This window comes from Elaeis guineensis, chromosome 4, assembly GCF_000442705.2.
Source record: "Elaeis guineensis isolate ETL-2024a chromosome 4, EG11, whole genome shotgun sequence".
Lineage (NCBI taxonomy): Eukaryota > Viridiplantae > Streptophyta > Magnoliopsida > Arecales > Arecaceae > Elaeis > Elaeis guineensis.
This window is the reverse complement of record NC_025996.2, coordinates 29,713,762-29,735,715: the sequence shown is the minus strand read 5'-3', so window position 1 is coordinate 29,735,715 and position 21,954 is coordinate 29,713,762. Positions and strand designations below refer to the sequence as shown.

The 21,954-nt window shown below is 34.4% G+C and overlaps 1 protein-coding gene across 1 annotated transcript; it reads right to left on the bottom strand.

Moving 5' to 3' along the window:
- Nucleotides 1-841: 841 nt before the first annotated feature.
- On the bottom strand, nt 842-1,936 carry LOC105043166 (uncharacterized). Its single transcript, XM_010920605.4, has 2 exons — nt 1,731-1,936; nt 842-1,653 (listed from the first exon to the last, which is right to left on the bottom strand). The coding sequence occupies exons 1-2, from the start codon at nt 1,806-1,808 to the stop codon at nt 922-924; spliced, it is 810 nt and encodes a 269-aa protein (XP_010918907.2). The 5' UTR covers nt 1,809-1,936; the 3' UTR covers nt 842-921.
- Nucleotides 1,937-21,954: the final 20,018 nt, after the last annotated feature.

Below are 21,954 nucleotides of genomic sequence, written 5' to 3'. Positions count from 1 at the left end.
TTATGATAAAAATAAAAAAGAGATGCTCCTTGACTAAAAAACTATGTTACGATGTAAAAAAAAATATTATTAATTTTATATTGATTATAAATCAAAAGAGCTTTTGACTTGTTTAGAAATAAATTATTTTTTTATATATAATATTTTTTAAAAAATAATATTGTGAAATCTATGAACTAAAACGAACAGTATCTCGTGTGCCAATCTATAAACTCCTGTTCACAACAGCAATCAAGACTTCGAATAACAGCTTAGCTTGCATAAAACCAGATGCCGATCTAATCATTTAACAACCATAATTCCTCTTTAAGATAATAACTGAGAAATTAAAAGCTGCGCTACCGTATTGGTTGTTGTCTCAGTTCATATCAATAAACCTAAAAAATTCTCTCTCTCTGACAACAAACAAAAGCTGCGCAGCATCTCCAAGAGTACTTGAAATGGGATCTGAAGTAGGTAAAAAGAGAAATTTTTAGAATGATGTAGCAATTTTTTATTAGATTGTCCAAAATATACGTGGAAGAACAGTTGTAATCAATATTTTTTCTGATAATAATAGCACTATATCGTTATCAAAAAAAAAAAAAAAATAGCACTATTAAGCTTTGATGGACCCACATGATTGGTACCTCGAAATAATCAAAGAATGAAACCGCGATATGAATGTATCCTGATACTCATCTACAGTAATCCACTCATGTCCACTTTTGTTATCAGAAATTTCACTCTCAATATCATCATATATTACTATTATTACATGCATTTATATATCGTTAACAAACTAATAATAATAATAATAATAATAATAATAATAGTAATAATAATACAGTTTTAGTAGTAATTAGCATGACAAGAGAAGTACTAAGCACGTAACCAAACCAACAGCATAAAAAAGTGAAAGTAATAAAAAGAAAAGGAGAATCAGAGGGGGAAAGAGCTGATCCTCCGGTGCTCGGAAAAGCCGCTGCTATTGCATTCGGTTTCCGGCGACGACGTCGAAGAATTCGGCAGCGACGGCGACCGCTCCGCGCCGAACCCCATCGTCGTCGTCGTATCCACTTCCTCCCTCTCTCTCCTGGCGATGGGGTTGATGCCGGTGTTGAGAAGGCCCATGGAGACGGGAGGGATCTCGAAGGTCTGAAGCGCCGGCGGCGGGTGGCGCCACCGCGGCAGCGGACCCGCCAGCAGCAGCGTCTGGAGCAGCGGTCCAGCCGCCACCACAGCCTCCAGCAGCCGCCCCTTCTCCGGCAGCCCCCGCCGCAGCGCCGCCGCCTCCACCGCCGCCATCCCGGCCGACGACGACGTCCCGTTGCTCCTCTCTTCCTCCACTCCTCCCCCATCCGACGACGATGGCGGCGGCGACAATCCTCCTGCCACCGCCGCCGCCGCCGCCGCGTTGCTCGCCTCGTCCAACTGGGCGGCACGATTGGAATTTGATGCGAGATGGATATTACGGTCCATGAGGAGGACGAGAAGGAAAGCGCGGGCCTCGTCGCGCTCGCGGGTGGCGATCTCTAGGAGGTGGGTTAGATGGAGGGCATGGGATTCCATTCGCCGGAGCTCCTCGTGGGCGGCGATTCGGGTGGACTCGAGCTCCAGCGTGGTGCGGAGGAGCGCCTCTTTAAGCTCCTCCGCGGTGATTCCGCTTGCGTCCTACGGTCATCGGTTCGTTTCTTGTTAATTTCGAAGGGAGAATTAGAATTGGGGACGGAGGAGAGGAGGAAAGGTACCTGCAGTGGTGGTTCCCAGGAGAAGCCGGCGAGAGGCGGAGGAGGAATAGATTGGTGGTGGTGGTGGAGGTCGTCCATGTCCTTGAGGTCTGAGTTCTCGGAAAGAGGGATTGGAGAGGACGGGGTGGTCACTGGTCACGCGCTCTGTCTCTCTCACACATACTCTTCTTTCCTTTTGCCAGAGAGAACAGAGATGGTGGGGGAGACCGACTCGACTGCCCCTCTTTATGGCTCCCCACCCTTGCGTCTTTAGCCGATCTCCAGTCACCACCCGGTATGGTATGCCTGAATCAAGATTTTTATTTTTGCCAGACCTCGCTAAGAATGTGGCACGTTCATCACACGTGTGTAGAAACATTTGTCTGTTTGGTTTACTCTTTATCGCTCTTCCTTCTTGTCTGGATTAATCAAGAATTGGGCTTTAGTAATGACCGATGGTCCCGGTCCTCCTCTCTACCATGCCATATGCCATTCGAAAGAAACAAAAATTACAGTTGCAACCTAGTTTGGAGGATGATTTACACACTCTCACCTTTCAAAATTTTCAAATAAACTTTCTAAGTTTCCCAAGTCATCCAAAATGATTATGTTAATCTTCTTTAGCAAAATAATAACATGTGGCCATCACATGATAGAATAAAATTATCACGGGATGAAAACATATGGGGAGAAAGAGGGTGGTGTAGGAAAAAAAAGAAGGAAGAGATGAAGGTGAAGAAAGTGAAGAAAGACAACGAAGGAGGAGGAAGTGAAGAAGGACGATGGTAATGAAGGAGGATGGGAGAGGAGAATGGTGCAAAAGGATCATCGCATTCGATGTGGACCATTTTGGTTACTTCGAATAATATTGAATATGATCTAAGAGCAAGATCTGCTATATCAGAAGATTGAATTGCAAGTTCAACTTCTAAAAGCTATAACTTGCTCATATAATATCTAATTTTGATGTTTTTTTTTTAAAAAAAATAGATATTTTTTAAAATCTATAATATGATACTAGGCCCTTCAAGGGACAATGCCCCTAAGGATCAGACTCAAATCTCTTCTTTGGAGCCTGAAATGGATCAATCAAACAATTTTTTTTTTTTTGAGAAAGATTTAACTGAACATAGCTTCCTATTTGAGAAGAATCCAGTGATAAAAATTGATATAAAAGCTAAGATCCGATTTTGATTTTTCTAGATTATTTTTACTAGAAATTTATTTTAAGTAGAAGAGTCCAACTAAAATTAAGAAAAGGAATCTGACCCAATTATGCAAAAATGAATGTCCTTCTAAAAGCTAGAAAGAAGAATCTAATCCAAATTAAGTAAAACGAACCTCGCTATTATAAATAAAAGTTGTATATCTTATTTTAGAATCAATTAGTAAGAAAAAAAAAAGGACTTAAGCCTTATTTTTGAAAAAAAAATTCTCTTCTTCTAGTTTTCTTTCATGAGATTTGAGTTGAGAAAGTCGAAAAAAATCTTCCTTCTCCCCGATCGATTTAGACAAGGAGATGAAAGTAGAGAAAGTGAAAAGGATGGCAGTAATGAAAGAGAAGGATAGGAGGAGAGAAGTAGGGTGATCGGAGGATAAGAAGAAGGAGGTGGAGGTTGGGGAAGTGGAAAAAGATGGGGCAGCAAAGAGGATGCAAAGGGAGAAGGAGGGTGGTGGAGAAGAGAAGGTGAAAGTGGAGGAAGTGAAGAAGGATGATGATGGTGGAAGAGGATAAAAGGCAAGGAGGGTGGTGGGGAGGAGAAAAAGAAGTGAAGGTAGAGGAAGTGAAGAAAGATAATGATGGTAGAGGAAGATTGGAGGGAGAAGACAGAGGGTGGTGTAGAGGAAAAGTTGGAGGTGAAGGGGGAGAAATTCAAAGAGTGGTGAGGAGGAGAGCGTAAGTAGAGAAAGTGAAGAAGGATGGTGCCAATGGAGGAGGGAAGGGGGAAAAAAAGGATTATGGCGAGAAGGATAAGGAAGAGAAAAAGCCTAAGCAGAAAGGAGGAGGTCTTCCTCTCTCTTCTCTTTAATCTCTTTTTATCTCAATTTATTAAAGCTAGCTATATTTGATTCTTAATAGTTTTCTAAGCTCTATTTTCTTCTCCCCGACTTTCATGATAATTATGGTGCTTAATGTCCACATGCGCTTTTCTTTTTCTTACCTATCTAGTCTTCATTGTTAATTTTTCTTTTCTAATGGGTTCTTAATAAATTTAATAGATTTTCAATTTCTCGAAGGCTTAACCTCAGGGAGCTATCTTTCTTCTTCTCTTCTCTATTGCTCTATCATATCCTTACCGCAGCCCATGGCCAAGTTGTTACCACCACCCAACAACACCCATCTTTTCTTGAAGAGGATGAGGGCATTTTGATTATTTGAAACAGTGAATTAATGGTATTGCTTATATTTTTTTTCTAGTTGGCAAGCCAAAGGACCACGTTGAAATATTTTGGAAACTCACAGGATCACTTTAAAAATTTTTAAAGATAATAAGGTTTGTGAAGAAATCATTTAAACTTGGAAAAGTGAAATTATAATATTTTTAAAGAAATATTTGATGATTGCCATTATTTAGTTCTAGAACACAAATGATGGCTATCACTAACATATATACTAATCATCAAACTTGTAAATATTTTTTAATTGATGAACTATTATTTAAAGAACATCTTGCCATTATTTTTCTTGTTGCATTTTTAATGTTCATCATGATAATGATGCCAAAATTATGGCTACCCTGATTGATGGTTGGTTTAAAGTTATTTCAATAGGAACCATTATAATGAAAGTATAGAGTTATTAAAACTTTGATGACTATGGATATCATCGTAGAATGGATCACTTAGGAATTGTTAGATTTTCTTAGCTAAAAAATAAAGAAACAACTATATTTTTGTTGAAACAAGAGTTGTCTTTGTTATTTGGTCATTGTTGTATTAGAATTGACATCAATTATAAGTTATAATGCTCATTCTTAGTCAATGTAACCAAATGAAGAGATAATAGTGTCCTTTGAATAATCATTTAAATTGAATGAATACTAAGTTGGCTATTAAAAGTTTGAATTTTAAAGTATCTTTATATGAATAAATGGCAAAAAGGATGAACAATATTGTTATTCTAGTTATATAACATAATTAGCTTGTTGAATTAGATTATAGTCAAACAAAAAATATTACTTGACAAACAATTATATATAATGCAATAAGACCCCTTGGGCCACTTTGGAGAAATCTACTATGGCAATGAGGAGCAAATAGCAGGGCACTTCACCATGGTCATGCGTACACCTGCACTTGGAGTTAGAGGTATTTGGAATTGAGATATTTTGGAGGGGAAGCCAAGGTTAAGGTTACCCATATTGGATATCCCTTTTATGAGTAGAACCCATTCTTATAGTATATGATAATGATTGATCTTTTTATAGAAATCTATCAGTATGATATCTCAGATTATTCAAATAGAAGGTGAATCTTTCTTTTGATAAAAAAATAAAATTTAAAAAATAAAAGATCCATTTCTTCATAGTGTCATGTAAGAGAAGGAAGAAAGAAGAGTTTCTTCAAGAGATCTTGACTAGGGTTTGGAACAAGGGAAGTATTTGTTATTAGATTTATGAAATTTATCCGCAACTCCATCATTGGTTCAAGCTATCTCTAAAGGTTTCTAAAAAGAATTAAAAGCATCTCGAAAGATTTTTTGGAAGACATCGAGAAGATCATTGATGAGATCTTTCTATCAGTTATTATTATCCATCTTTCTCTTAATGATATTTATTATGCAAAACAAAAAGGTTGGCTCTCGATATCATGATTCTCTAATTTATTTAGAGAAGAATAAATAAATTATAATCTCTAAATTATTAATAATGAAATATTTGGGAGGTTGGCCTCGTGGTTTTTTCGTTCATATCGGAAAATTTTTACATAAAAAATTTTGCATCTTATGTATTTTTTAAATTATCTGTTTGATTTTTTAAAAATTTATTTTATTTATAAATATTAAAAAAAATATCACTTCTGTAATTTTAAGGATCATCTTTTCCGCGATCCTATCATAACTCCTCCAATTCTTTTGTCTATTGAGTGATTTGGAGGATTGGAGAGAGGGACGGCGCCGCAGGCGGAGGAGGCAAAAGGCAAACAAGCGGAACTGCTCGCTGGGAATGGAATGGCAGAGATGGGAACCCACTGGAAAGTAGGAAAAGGGGATTCCTGCGTACGTACCTTGGGATGTACCATCCATAGATCTCTTTTCTTTTGTTACAAGTGTGAACGTGATGGACTGGATTCATTGTATCTCTTTAAGAAAATACTTTGTGCACGGTGGCAACGTAGAAAATTCGTGCAGAGTGCATCTATATAGTTATTATTTTTTATATATATTTTATATTTATAATTTTATTTTTTAAAAAAAATTTAAATGATAAAAATATTTTTATTTTTTAAAAAATTATATATTTTATATCGTATTATAAATACAGAAAGTTATAATTTTGATGCAGGATATCATAATATTTATAGGATGTCATGATTTTTTTTAAAAGATAAAAATATTTTTATCATTCATAATTTTTAAATAAAAAAAAACTGCAGACATTAAATTCATGTTGAAAATGGTTGGACAAAAATATCCTTCTATATTATGACATCTTGGATCATATTACACATCTTCAGCCATATTATGATATTCTACATGCAGAAGTTATAATTTGAGAGAGAATATTATAATATACTATAAATATCATAATTTTTTAAGCCATGTTATAATATTTGCATATAGAAAATCATAATACATCATAGGATATCATAATTTTTTCAAAAATAAAATATTTTAGTTATATAAAATTTTTAAATAAAAAAATAAAATTATAGATATTAAATATATATTAAAAATATGAATATATAATAATATATAAATTATAAAATAATATTTTACACGTCAGATTTTCTACGCTGTCCATGTGCACAAAGAATTTCTATTCTTAACAACCCATGTAAGTCCGTGATCACAAACAACATGTCTACTCTAATTGAAGAAGAGAACCACCGTAGATTAGGCCTATAGATATGATTTCCTGTCCTTGCTTCATGTACTCCATGGGGCCCATCCTAGCATGATTAAGATACTTGTGGTTGGAGACCTGACCCCCTCTAGTTCAGCAACAGCAAGCTTCAACTAAAGGAACTTGAAATAATTCAAACTTGTGATTAAAAAAGAGAGCATAGGTGAGTCCTAAGGACACATTGATTGTTCAATGTTCATTTTTTTTTCTATCTGCTTCTTTTATCCATGTTTCAAGAAATTATCAAGAAGGTGAAGTTGCTTGTAGTAGCTAGCAATGTCATTAAAGAGCAAGGATCCTTGTCTCATATAAACGAGATATTCTATCTTTTCGCTGGTTGCTGATGTCTTGAACGAATATTTCTGAAGGGCTTTGGAGCCGAATTCTCTAATGGGAGAAAGCAACTTAGGAGACAATGTGCTAATGATATTTTAGTGTAGTTTTGTGATGATGTGGAGGTTAATCTGAGGTCCTTCAAATTCATCCTTTTTCGGTTCGAGATTATTTCTGGACTAAAAATAAATCTCCAGAAATCTATCTTGTTCCACCTAGAGGATGATCCGGTAGAAGTTTATAGATGTGCTTTAATCCTTGGTTGTGAAGTGACCACACTTCCAATCACTTTATCTGAGGCTGCCGCTCTGGATATAGGTTTGGCATTTTTCTCTTCTAAATCTTTGTATCACTTCCTTAACCAGGGAGGACTCGTTACATCCTCTAGAGTCTATTATTGGAATAGCAAACATCTACCATAGTCGAAGTATTCTGCTGTCTTCTCTCTAAAGGTAGACTCCTCTTTGCAGACAAACTCCAAAAAAGACAATGGAATCACTCTGTTTCTTGTCCTCTGGTGATTCAATGAATTAGCCATGCAGCCTCTATTTGGAGACATTGTCTTGATAAGCTCAAGATCAGATGTGTCCCAGCATACCCCTGAAGGATGCAAAAGTATGGCTTCTAATCAATATGTTGGTGTCTTGGACTACTTGGTTAGAAAGAAATGGATGCATCATCAGAGGAGAGCTTCATTTCGGCTTTCACTCTCTTAGTCATTCTAGAAGACTTTCAAGAAGCTGGTCTCTAACTTACAGCTCCAAAGGTGGAAGTTTGTAGAGAACTTCTTTGATATTATTAACCCTCTGTAATCGGTTCATGATCTGATAGTCTTATTTAGACACAACCTTCCTACCCCCTACTTCCTAACTCCTTGATTTGTAATAGCTTTTGATTTTTCATTAAAATTTTTATTTCATATTACAATTAAAAACAAATTATTATATAAAGGGTTTGATTGCCTTTACTAGTTATACATTAACCAATTTCATTATTTCTGACTTTCTGTAATATAATGTGATTATCTATAACAGGGTGAGTGACCAAATGGGCTAGATGGACTCGGCTTTATAAGACCATCGTTGAAATATCTAGGTCTTTTCGAAGAACTAGTATACATGCATCTATAATTAAAAAAAAATTATTATATAAAGGGTTTGATTGTCTTTACTAGTTATACATTAACCAATTTCATTATTTCTGACTTTCTGCAGTATAATGTAATTATCTATAAAAGGAGTGAGTGATCAAGTGAGCTAGATGGAAGATAGAAGAGGAGATGTGCATGTTTTACGGTAATTAACCACCTTTTCCAACAACTAGTATACATGCATGTATGTTGTACACATAGTTATCAAAAATAAGAGAATGAATGTGCAGAGTGCATGCTACTATTTAGAAAAAAAGATAGAAGAATTAAGGACATTATATACAAAGTAATAGGTATCAAAATTATTATAGTTATTAAAAATGTTTAAAAACTTGAAATTGTATAACAATATTAAATAAATCATTAATTGAGCTATACTACTTATGTTTTTGATGCCACATTGTCTCAAGTGCTTATTATGCCTAGATATTTGCATAATATGTCGAATAAGAAAAATCAATGTCATTGTCCATTCCATCAATGATCTGATATATTAAGCAGGGAAATGGAATTGGAAGTATCTAATATTTACTAAATATAACATAAGACATAAGATATTGCACTCAAATTCTAACCAGAAGCCGTATCTAGTGCAGCTATTTGTAATATCAAGGTCCTCTGAAGCTCTGAAGATCAATAATGTAGGTCGAACTTATTCATGGTTCTTTCTACTTAGGAGAATGGGTCCTCAATGGAAGCGAGATAGGCGTGCTTCAGTCCCAAACCTTGTCCATCCCAAGTGCTTGCTGGGTGAGATGACTAACCGCAACACCCACATAGATCTTCTCGTAACCATGGAATGATATTGTAGGGCACAATCAGTGCCTTTCTCTCATGTACGACATTAAAGAGTACCTAAACTTTCAACCAGTAAAAAAGAATGCCTAAACTTATCAAGTAAATGCAGCTACAGTTGCCGTGCTTTTCGGTTCATATCGCAGCGTTGTGTTTTGTTCCTGTTATTAGATGCTTCCAACAACCACTCCAGTGGGCTCAATCCAATTACTTCAGCAGCAAATGATTCCGGTTTGAACTCGACCTCGTACTCATGGCACTGAACTTAAGTATCAACATTTCGGGCAAGAGCTGGTTTGAGTTGATTTGAGCCTAAAACTTGGGTCCAAAACCTACCATTTTGTAAAATGGGTTGCAACTGGTTGTTTGCCGGTTCTGACTGGCTGCATGGCCGCGTAGATCCCCGATGTTCAGACATTAGACCATGGATTGATTCTAAGTATAAAGTAGTAGAGGGTAACTGTCATTGGGTTATGAGAGAAGATCTCACCAAACTAGTCCTCATCCAATCAGGCAAAACACAATTAAAATTCACAGTTTTGATCCATCAGATCCGTTCTAGTTCCGACCCAATTCTCACCATCAGACTCGATACTAAATCTTCGAGAACTCAAGTCATTTTGGCTTAGATCTTTGTCAAGCTAGCTCGTATACCTATTTTGAGATCTAATGCATCTGTACATGGTTTGCCTGAAAGCTATTTAGCGTGCAAGCGTGATGGGACAAACATGATTGTATCTTTCTATTCTGTCCAAAGTTCTTCCTCCACGCTGTTACTTTTTTTTTGGTTTTTTTGATTACGCATGCTGTTACCCTTTAACTTGTGCAGCCCAGGGTTCGGATGGGCTTGGCCCAACTCAACCAAGCCCAGCCTTGATCAACACCCAACAACAACAACACACAGAAGAGCAGCAGTCTGGAATTTTGGTTTCGAAAATGTCATCTTTCTTTTGAAAGAGCTCTCAAGTCTGGAATCACTTCAAGACCCCCCTATAGCTAAGTACATAAATTATTTTGTAAAAAAAAAAAAAATCCTTATCATTGAAAATCTAAAGAAAAGCAACCAGCCTGCTGCGCCGGTTAATTGTGATTTATGCAATTTGGAGGAAGAATCGTCTACCTGTCTGCAAGTGAATTGACGTAGTCTTTGATTTAATTTCTTGTTTCATTAGCTCTTGAGAAGCTTGAGAAAGAGAAGAGTTGGTTGTTTATTGTTTCCTGCGGCTGCTGTCATCTGTTGGAAGTTGTGGCTGTAGAGAAACTCGAGACATTCAGCGATCAATCAGAAACTACTGCTGTTGTGTGTGGCTCAACGAATTCCCTGCTTAAAGATTGGCTTTCCAAGAACTGTTTCGCTTACGATTAAAACTGTTTTCCTTATTAGCCTTCAGTCTTCCGCCCCTCCTTTCTCTGCCTGCTTTCTTTTCCTCTTGTTTTTGGTTTTGGTTTTCCTATACTCTCTTTTTTGTACTTTCACGCGCTCTTCGTTTGGGTTTTTTTTTTAAAAAACATAAAAAAGTCAATGTCCGTGTATTTGAATGATTATAGACGTGCAAATGCCCTTGCAGAAGAGAACATAATCAAAAGAGTTTTTTCACTTTAAAATTTATAGGTTTCACATAGAAGAGGAAGAGATTTATTCGCTAATGAAAAAACTGTGGTCCCCCTATGATGGGCGGAATGCGAAAGGCTTCAAAGTAAGAATATAGGGATGTGGGACAAACTATTAATGCAAAATTGGATCGCTGGAAGTCTAAATCTCTCTCTGTGATGGGCCGAATACCATTGGTCAATTTTGTACTCTTACCGATTCCATTTTACATGATCGTTCCCAAACTTCCCTTCAGAAGAATTTTCGAGAATTTCATTTGGGGCGCCTGGGGAGAGGAAAAGAGAGTACACCTTGTGGCATGGGACAAGATATGTCAGCCTTCGCAACACGCAAGGTTGGGGATCCAATCTTCGATTGTTGGAAAGGAAGCAATGTGAGCTAAACATGCGGCAAAATTTATTCTGGAGCGTGAAAACATTTCCAGTTCATTGATGAGAGCCGAATATGGGATGCAGACTACTTTTATCATTAATCAGCTTGCCCGCAATAGCTTTGCCTTCTGGAAAGGGATCTGCTACTTTGCTCTAACATCCAATATATGATAAGGGATCATCGTTTAGTTGGATACGTGATATCCCGCTGGCCGCCTAGCCGACTTTGATAAAACAGGCAGCTTTGAAGATTGGGTCATATCTTATGTTGCAGAGTACACTGAAGGTCAGTCGGAATTTTTTATATTCTGATTTTATGAGCTATACTTGCACCAAAATGATGTGACCGTCTGCTTATATTAAAAAAAAAAAAAAATTCTTTATTCTGGATGAGAAATAGTGGAACTCCTCTCTTATAGCTCATTTGTTTGGGGGATCTTTTGGCAAACAAAATTATGTTTATTGTTATTCCTCATCATGAGATGCCGGACAAAATGATGTGGGGGTTGAGCTGCAATTCTAAAGTTAAAACCGAGGACCTCGGTAGGCTGTTAAAGGATCCTCCAGTTAATGGAAGGGATGGTGCTTGGGCTTGGAAATGTGGAGTATACAAGAGGGTAGCATTATTTTTGTGATTGGATCCGGTAAGGAGGGATTTGACTATTGATACTCACAATGACTGTTGCTTAGAGGCAGAATAAGCGGTTGCTCGAAAGCATGACAAGTACGGAGGCTGTCATGCATTTCTCTCGTATGCATTACGGATCCTTCCTCTAAGGCATTGAATTTATGAAAGTAAATACAAACAGGTCCAACGAAAGATTAATGTGTATAATAGCTGCTTATATCGTATAACATCTGCGTGATGCCCAGCCCATGTAATAATCTCAACCCACCAAAGCCCAAACAAAAAAAAAAAAAAAAAAAAAAAATAGAGGAGAAGACTCCCGAAGGGAGTCTTCTTCTTCCTCTCGTCGGCTCCCAATCAGAGTCGGAAAGAGCCCCCCTCCGGCTCTATTTAAGGAGGAGAATTCTCCTCTCTCCCTCTCACTGAAGATTCGAGACCCAATCGGCGGCAATCACCGAAAAACCACCGCGGAGCCCCATCCTTGTGCCGTCCATTTTGCTCACCGGAAAAGCCTCGCCGGCGTCGAAGGTGAGCCTCCTCCTCTTCCTCTCTTCTCCTCCTTTCTCCCCGTGCCCGTGTGCACGATCGCCGGCGACTGGAGTCGCCAGATTTCTTTGAGAAAGAGATTCGGTCCCTTTTGAATGTTTGGGTGCCGGTGGTCACCGCCAGCCACCAGCTTAGCCCTCCTCTTGCCGCTGGGTCGCCCCTCCTCCTGCCGATGGTCGCCCCATGCCGGTTGCACCGTCGGCCGACCAGCCAACAGGGGATTGTGAGATCCCCTGTTTCGGCCCAAAGGAAGCCCGGAAAGAAGAAAAGAAAGAGAAGAAGAAGGAAAAGAAAAGAAAAAGAAAAAAAAGAAAAGAAAAAGAAAAAAGAAAAAGAAAAGAAAAAAAAAGAAAAAAAAAAAAGAAAAAGAGGAAGAAAAATAAAATAATAATAATATAATAATAATAAATAGGATTTTCTCTCCTCTCTCTTTCGTGAAGAAAAAAAAAAAGAAGAAAGAAAAAATAAAATTAATTAATTAATAAATAATGATATAAATAATAAAATATGAGAAAGAGAGTTTCTCTCTCCTCCCTCTCTCCCTTCAGCCTGAACTAGTATTTTCTCTCTCTAGAATTGGACTTTCTCTCTCTAAGTTATTTCTCTCTCCTAAGATTTTTTAGAATTTTGAGAAGAATGATGATGAATTTAAATGATCTTAGTGATGGTTTTTTTGATCTGCGATCGTCGGACGGTACACCGGCACCCACTTTGATCAAATTAGATATTTTTAGATTTTAATTTCTATAATTTTATTAAATTATCCATATGATAATTTCAGCATGATTTAATTTAATCGATCGGATTTGTTGAATCATATCGTCCGAGGAGTCCAAGATAAATTTTCTCTCTCTAAAATTTTTTCTCTTTAGAATTTTCTCTCTCTAAAGCTATTTCTCTCTTGATCGATTTCTCTCTCTTGATCGATTTATCAATAAAAAAATTCTTTTAATATTTTTGATCTGATGGAGAATCTTGATCCATGATTGTTGGGTAGTGTATTGGCACCCACCTTGATCAGACCATGAATCTTTAGATTTGATCATCCATGATCCCGATCTAGTCATGACTTGATTTGATTATGTTGATTTCACCAATCGAGATATTGGACCAATCGTAATGTTGGATTGTGTCACCTGATCAATTCAAATTGTACCTCATGAATTCTCTCTCCTCTAATTATCTCTCTCTACTTGATTTTATGAAATCGATGAAGAAATCTCGTCCTATCACTTCGAATCCGATTTGATCTGATAGTCAAACTTTGGATCGTTTAGGTTCTAATTAGATTTTGATTAGATGAAATTAGATGATCGGACCCAATCTAAATCGTTGAAATATGGTATTCGTATTCTTTCTAATTATTGAAATTGATTCGGTATAGGATTGTGGATGTTTGATCATGGGATATCGCGATATGATTTACGAACAAAATTTTTGGAAGAAAATTTATAGAATTATGTGGATTTATTGGAATGTGTTTGAGGTAAGTAATGTTTCACTTTTTCTAGATTTATCAGTAAATTATAATATATTTTTCTGACATGATTTGTGAAACGATGCATGAATTGGATGAATGATATTTTATTATGAAAATATTTTATTTGAAATGTTATGTTGAAGCATGATTGAACAATTGATTCAATGATGCATTATATTGATTGATTTCGATACTACATGATTATATGTTTTATTATCGAAATTAGAATATGAAACATGATTTATAAAGAATTCTGATATAAGAACAATATGAATTGACAACCTGACTATGTAAAGGACCCCGCCAATGGGGGCATATACGTTGGCAATTGATTTGTCCTGAGAGTTTACGTCGCCAGAGAGACTAGTGACAAACCGTCAGAGAGACCAGCGATTCCGAAGGACTTTGCTGCCCGATGATTCGCAGCTCACCGCAAGAAGATACGCGGTGTTATGATCCTACCACAGAAAAAATATGGTCATAGCTCATGGTTGACGAAAAGAATTGAAGAACGAAAGAAATTGAAATCTCGAAAGAAACTTAAATTTTGAAAAAGAAATAAATTTGGCATGAACTATATTGCATAATTGGAAATTGATTTTGAATTAATGAACTCGATATACTTATTTTTTATAAATAATTATTTACTTAAATGTCTGATGAAATCTGTTGAAAAGTGATCATTGCTTATTAGGTTGTCTAGCTCATTACCTCCTATTTTACTATTTTTACAGATATTGAGGAATTAAGATGATACAAGATATGAATGGAAAAATGATCAAAAGCAGAATCTCCATACTTTTATTTTAAATTGAAAGTCTTATTGAAGTTGATGTAAGATCTATGAATCATTGTTGAATTTATTGAGATATTAAAGAAGAAATTTACATCGTTATGTTTTGGATTTGAATTATTGACTAATTATTTCACTGTTGTTTTATGATAATATGATAAGATGCCTTGCATGCTTATAGGAAGAGTTTTTTATGAGTATGCGGCGGTTGCCATGACCCTCGATTCACAATGTTGGGTCGGGGGCGTGATAATTAATATGGTATCAGAGTGTTAGTAGATGAACTAAGATGTATATAGAAAGAGTGTTAGTGGATAGATACTAAGGACATTATGGTGTAGATCTTTGATGATTGTGGTGGGAGAAATCTTTATGAACTTTTGGTTAAATATTGAGATTATGTATAAAAGGATCACAAGAGATTATGACATATAGAATTTAAAATATGATGGATAATCTATTGATCATGATATGATTAGTTAGATTTTGATTGAAAGTAATTACAAAAGGATTGACATAAAATTTTATTGTGCATTGTGGTTATTAATTTGATCATTGGTTATTCAAGTGAATTGTAAGTTCAAATTCGATGTGAGAATAATACTATGATATTACTTCTAGTTGAGAAGTTGACTATTATTGGCAAGATAAAGATTTGATAATAAAATGTTGTTCCAGAATGGGCTAAGAAATTTTTTTTATGATGCTTGATTAGAATATTTATCGAAAGTGAACTTGGTATGTGGATCATATATAAAGTGGCATATTAGGATGAATACATATTTGGAGATATTGCAAAGAAGCCTATTTCTTATTGATGAAATTGATTTTAAGATTGTAGGATATTCATCGTATTGAAAGCTTTAATCATCATCCTTAGATCTAAATAATGGATCTTATTATGTCTCTTGGAGACCACATGATGTGTATGAAATTTTTATTTAAAGATTTCGTATCTAAGTTGATTAAGAGATTTTCTGATATTATTGTTGAAGTTATTAATAAAAAATTGATATCTTTAGATTAAGATAAAAGATCTGATTTATATTTATTTAAAATTATCGAAATCATGTGAATTTATAATTTAGAAATTTTGGATTTAGGAATTGATATGGAGTTCCTTTGCTTTTGTTAATGAGGTCCCTAATTGAATCTACTATTAAATGAAGATTTGATTTTTGAGGCTTGTATGATTGTTGTGAAAAGATACATGATAGATATTAAAGATCTTGATTATAAATATTTTAGAAAAAAATAATAATTTGAAGTTCTTATATATTCAGATTATATCCAAATTTTGTGGAGCATTGAAGGATTTTCTCATTGATTTGACTTATAAAGATTTTGATTTGAAAAATTATCGAATTAAATTGATATGAGAATTAAAATTTGATTTACATTGATTATAGTAAATCTATATGATTTTAAAGATGATATTAGACTCAAGAGTTAATCAAGATTATTGTACACCAGTAAAGGTATGAATAAGAATCGAAAGTTAATCTTTGACTTCAATTGAAATTTAAAATTTTAGATCTTTTCTATTGATAAGATAAAGAAATAATTTGATCAAAATTTTTTTTTGGTGAACCTAATTAATTTTGATTGTTAGAACAGAGTACGCAGCGGAAGCATGGTAATCTGGATTACTTTGGGTAAGTCAGGAATGTTGATTCTTTGAGTCAAAGAATTATGATAGATGATATAGTTTGATACAAAAAATTCATCGATATTAAAAAAAATAATATTTTAAAAATTTTGAATTATTTTAGATATCCTAATGTGATTTTTAAAAGTAGTGCTTCCACCTACTATGCTACAAAAATAATTAGCATCCTAATTCTAGGATGAGTGGACCTTTGATTTTTGATTTTAGATTTAGAATATTTAGAGATAATTTTTCTATCCTAAAATTGAATTTTACAATTCTCTATTTATTAAGAAGAATTTGAGATCGTTTATCGAATGATGATTTTGATCTTAAATTATTATACTCAAATATTTAGCTCCAGGGTATAATAAAATTTGAAGTTTGAACTCTTTTGATTATTATTATTTCTCTGACTAAATGAAAAAGATTGAGGTTATCTATTGATATTGACGATTGTTCTACAACAGATAGATTGGAGTTATTTATAATTTAATTTAATAATGAATCGATTAATTAAGAATAATTAATATTTAGATAAAGCAAATTGATATACTTACTTAGAATAGAGACATTGATTTTGATTATAAGAAAATATATATATATAGTTTTGATTTAGATCAATTTTTGAGTTATTAATTTTTATTATGGAATGACTTAATAATAAAATTTGCTTCAAGAATTAGAATATTTAAGAGTTTGAGGGTTTGAGTAAGAAAATTTTGATGACTAGAAATAGTGGTTTTGATTCTAATCAATACCGATGATATTGATCTTTTCTTTATGAAATGATTAAATGATGAAGTTACATTAAGAATTAAAATATCAAAAGTTTGAGAATGAGATTGAAATAATAAATCTTTAACTTTTGAAAATACGAATAAGAGAAAATATTTTTGAATTTTGATTGATTAGGATGTCATAGTATAATTTACGAAAGTATGTTTTCCTATCTTGTGATGGGTTAAAATTAAGAATGGTTAATATTTTAAAATAAATAAATAAATAAATGATGATGATAAATAAAATTCTTATTTAGAAATTAAAATATTGATTTTTTTTATTTACAAGAGATAGATTTGATTTTGATCTAGTCATGAGATATTGAACATTAATTTTTACAGGAAATGAGATCATAATTTTAAAATCTTGAAATATTAAAAATCTTTGAGATGTTGATCTTGATAAATAAGAAAATGAATGATTCCGTTTCAGATCAATATTTAATGTATTGACTTTTTTCTTATGAAATAATTTAAGAATGAATTTTATATCAAGAATTAGAATATTAAAATATTTATAGATGAGATTCAAGTAAGAAAATACGAAGACTCAAGCAAAAAAAATTTCGAGGACGAAATTTCTTTTTGAGGGGAAGAATGTGATGCCCAGCCCATGCAACAATCCCAGCCCACCAAAGCCCAAACAAAAAAAAAATACAGGGGAGAAGACTCCCAAAGGGAGTCTTCTTCCTCCTCTCGTCAGCTCCCAATCGAAGTCGGAAAGAGCCTCCCTCCGGCTCTATTTAAGGAGGAGAATCCTTCTCTCTCCCTCTCACCGAAGATTCGAGACCCAGTCGGCGGCAATCACCAAAAATCACCGCGGAGCCCCATCCTTGTGCCGTCCATTTTGCTCACCGAAAAAGCTTTGTCGGTGTCGAAGGTGAGCCTCCTCTTCCTCTCTTCTCCTCCTTTCTCCCCGTGCCCGTGTGCACGATCGCCGGCGACTGGAGTCGTCGGATTTCTTTGAGAAAGATATTCGGTCCCTTTTGAATGTTTGGGTGCCAGTGGTCACTGCTGGCCACCAGCTTAGCCCTCCTCTTGCCGCTGGGTCGCCTCTCTTCCTGCCGACAGCCGCCCCATGCCGATTGCACCACCGGCCGGCCAACCAACAGGGGATTGTGAGATCCCCTGTTTCGGCCCAAAGGAAGCCCGGGAAGAAGAAAAGAAAGAGAAGAACAAGGAAAAGAAAATAAAAAGAAAAGAAAGAAAAGAAAAAGAAAAAAGAAAAAGAAAAGAAAAAGGTAAAAGAAAAAAAAGAAAAAGAAGAAGAAAAATAAAATAATAATATAATAATAATAAATAGGATTTTCTCTCCTCTCTCTTTCACGAAGAAAAAAAAAAAGAAAAAAAAAGAAAAAAAAATAAAATTAATTAATTAATAAATAATGATATAAATAATAAAATATGAGAAAGAGAGTTTCTCTCTCTTTCCTCTCTTCCTTCAGCCTGAACTAGTATTTTCTCTTTCTAAAATTGGACTTTCTCTCTCTACTTTCTCTCTCTAAGTTATTTCTCTCTCCTAAGATTTTTTAGAATTTTGAGAAGAATGATGATGAATTTAAATGATCTTAGTGATGATTTTTTTGATCTGCGATCGCCGGACGGTACACCGGCACCCACTTTGATCAAATTAGATATTTTTAGATTTTAATTTCTATAATTTTATTAAATTATTCACATGATAATTTCAGCATGATTTGATCTGATCGATCGGATTTGTTGAATCATATCGTCCGAGGAATCCAAGATGAATTTTCTCTCTAAAATTTTCTCTCTCTAAAATTTTCTCTCTCTAAAGCTATTTCTCTCTCGATCGATTTCTCTCTCTTGATCGATTTATCAATGAGAAATTTTTTTAATATTTCTGATATGATGGAGAATCTTGATCCATGATTGTTGGGTAGTGTATTGGCACCCACCTTGATCCGACCATGAATCTTTAGATTTGATCATCCATGATCCCGATCTAGTCATGACTTGATTTGATTATGTTGATTTCATCAATCGAGATATTGAACCAATCGTAATGTTGGATTATGTCACCTAATCAATTCGAATTATACCTCATGAATTCTCTCTCCTTTAATTGTCTATCTCTACTTGATTTTATGAAATCGATGAAGAAATCTCGGTCTATCACTTCGAATCCGATTTGATCTGATAGTCAAACTTTGGATCGTTTAGGTTCTAATTAGATTTTGATTAGATGAAATTAGATGATCGGACCCAATCTAAATCGTTGAAATATGGTATTCGTATTCTTTCTAATTATTGAAATTGAGTCGGTATAGGATTGTGGATGTTTGATCATGGGATATCGCGATATGATCTACGAACAGAATTTTTGAAAGAAAATTTATAGAATTATGTGAATTTATTGGAATGCATTCGAGGTAAGTAATGTTTCACTTTTTCTAAATTTATCGGCAAATTATAATATATTTTTCTGACATGATTTATGAAACGATGTATGAATTGGATGAATGGTATTTTGTTATGAAAATATCTTATTTGAAATGTTATGATGAAGCATGATTGAACATATTGATTCCATGATGCATTATATTGATTGATTTCGATACTACATGATTATATGTTTTATTATCGAAATTAGAATATGAAATATGATTTATGAAGAATTCTGATATAAGAACAATATGAATTGACAACCTGACTATGTAAAGGACCCCACCAATGGGGGCATATACGTTGGCAATTGATTTGTCCTGAGGGTTTACGTCGCCAGAGAGACCAGCGATAAATCGTCAAAGAGACCAGCGATTCTGAAGGACTTTGCTGCCGATGATTCGCAGCTCACCACAAGAAGATACGCGGTGTTATGATCCTGCCATAGGAAAAATGTGGTCATAGCTCATGGTTGACGAAAAGAATTGAAGAACGAAAGAAATTAAAATCTCGAAAGAAACTTAAATTTTGAAAAAGAAATAAATTTGGCATGAACTATATTGCATAATTGAAAATTGATTTCGAATTAATGAACTCGATATGCTTATTTTCTATAAATGATTATTTACTTAAATGTCTGATGAAATCTGTTGAAAAGTGATCATTGCTTACTGGGTTGTCTAGCTCATTACCTCTTATTTTACTATTTTTACAGATATTGAGGAATTAAGATGATACAAGATATGAATGGAAAAGTGATCAGAAGCAGAATCTCCATACTTTTATTTTAAATTAAAAGTCTTATTGAATTTGATGTAAGATCTATGAATCATTGTTGAATTTATTGAGATATTAAAGAAGAAATTTAGATCGTTATATTTTGGATTTGAATTATTGACTAATTATTCCGCTGTTATTTTAAGATAACATGATAAAATGCCTTGTATGCTTATGGGAAGAGTTTTTTATGAGTATGCAGCGGTTGCCATGATCCTCGATTCACAATCTCGGATTAGAGGCGTGACAATCTGCCTCTCTAGAAATAATCGTATTTCTGAGAACAATGCCACATCCCCAAGATTTGTTTTGGAGACTGACTTTATTCTAGCTCAAAGTGAATTTTCATAGTAGTGTGATGGATGGTGGAACAGAATGTGGCTCAAAGGACTGCATTCTGGATTAGTAGCCATTGGTGGCACTCATTTGTTTGATATTACTATTCTAGAGGCTGAATCGAGAGGACATTGGGAAGGACTCATGTATATCATAGTTACTCTGAAGGCTAGACAAACTCTTCTTGAAGGTGATTGGATGGATTGCAAAATAGGATCAGCCATGGAGAGCCTTCCCCTTCTGAAGCATATATGAAGGTTATCTAAACGTACGTTTTCTTATGCCTCATATATTTATCATGAAGCAGATAGGGTCATAGAATGGGTAGCTTCCTATAGGGCAAATCACTTTGGTGATATGCTATGACTGGATCGAGCTTCTACACTATTTCGAGATATTTTATTATCTAATTTATTTGGATGTATTCATACTAAATAGATATAAGATATCTATTTAATTAGAAAAAAAAATGGATGTCAAATTCGCATCCATAAGACTAACATAGTTCTAATTAGAATTTTACTAGAAAATCTTTTAAAAATGGGTAGTTTGGCTGGGGAGGCTTAGAACCATAGAAAGATGAGTACCCATGGACCGTAAGCCCACAGAACCTGCATACAATGGGAAAGAAAGTTGTAGGTGTTTCATTTGGCGTTGGATCGAGGAAATCCAAGGAGCTACTAGGCTTGAACGGAATCGATGAAACATAGTGATTAGGGAGAAATTTGAATCCTAGCCAACTTTTTCAATCTTTTCGCCCATGATTTTGTAGGAGCAGAGATAGCTCAATCATGTTTAAGTCAATCAAAAAAGGATCAATCTAGTACAATCCAATTATAAGATACATAATAAACGAAGATTATGATTAAATCCATCATCCTTTTTGGCCATCGGAATAACCAATTGACTCACAAGGTTTGATGGTACAGGGCCACCTTTAAAAGAGTGCTCAACAGCTGACAAGAATAATAGTTAGGAACGCTTTAGAAATTTAATAATTGAAAAAACCAATCAAGATATTTTTCATTATTATTTTAATTATTAATAATAATAAATTAATATTTTAAAAAAATTATTATTATTTTAAAAAATAATATTTTTTAAAATAATATTTTATTATCAAATTTTTAAAATTAATTTTTAAAAATAATATGCTATTATTATTATTATTATTATTTTTAAAATAATATTTTTATTATTATTTTAGAATTAATATTTTTCCTTCTGCTTCAAATTATTATTAATGATAAAATAATAATATTTTTTTTACTTTTTCCTTTTTTCTCCCCCTCCCAAATATATATTTTTTTAAATTAATACCCTAAAAATAATATTTTATATTATTATTAGTAATAAAATAATAATATTTTTTTCTTCTCCCCAAATATTTTTTTGCTTTCTTTTCTTTTTTTCTTGTCCCCCCTTCCCTCCCCCCCCGCCCCCCACCTCTGCTTTTCTTTTTTTTCTTTTTCCCCCTTCCCTTCCCTTCCCCCCGCCATCCGCCCCCCCTCACCCCCCACCT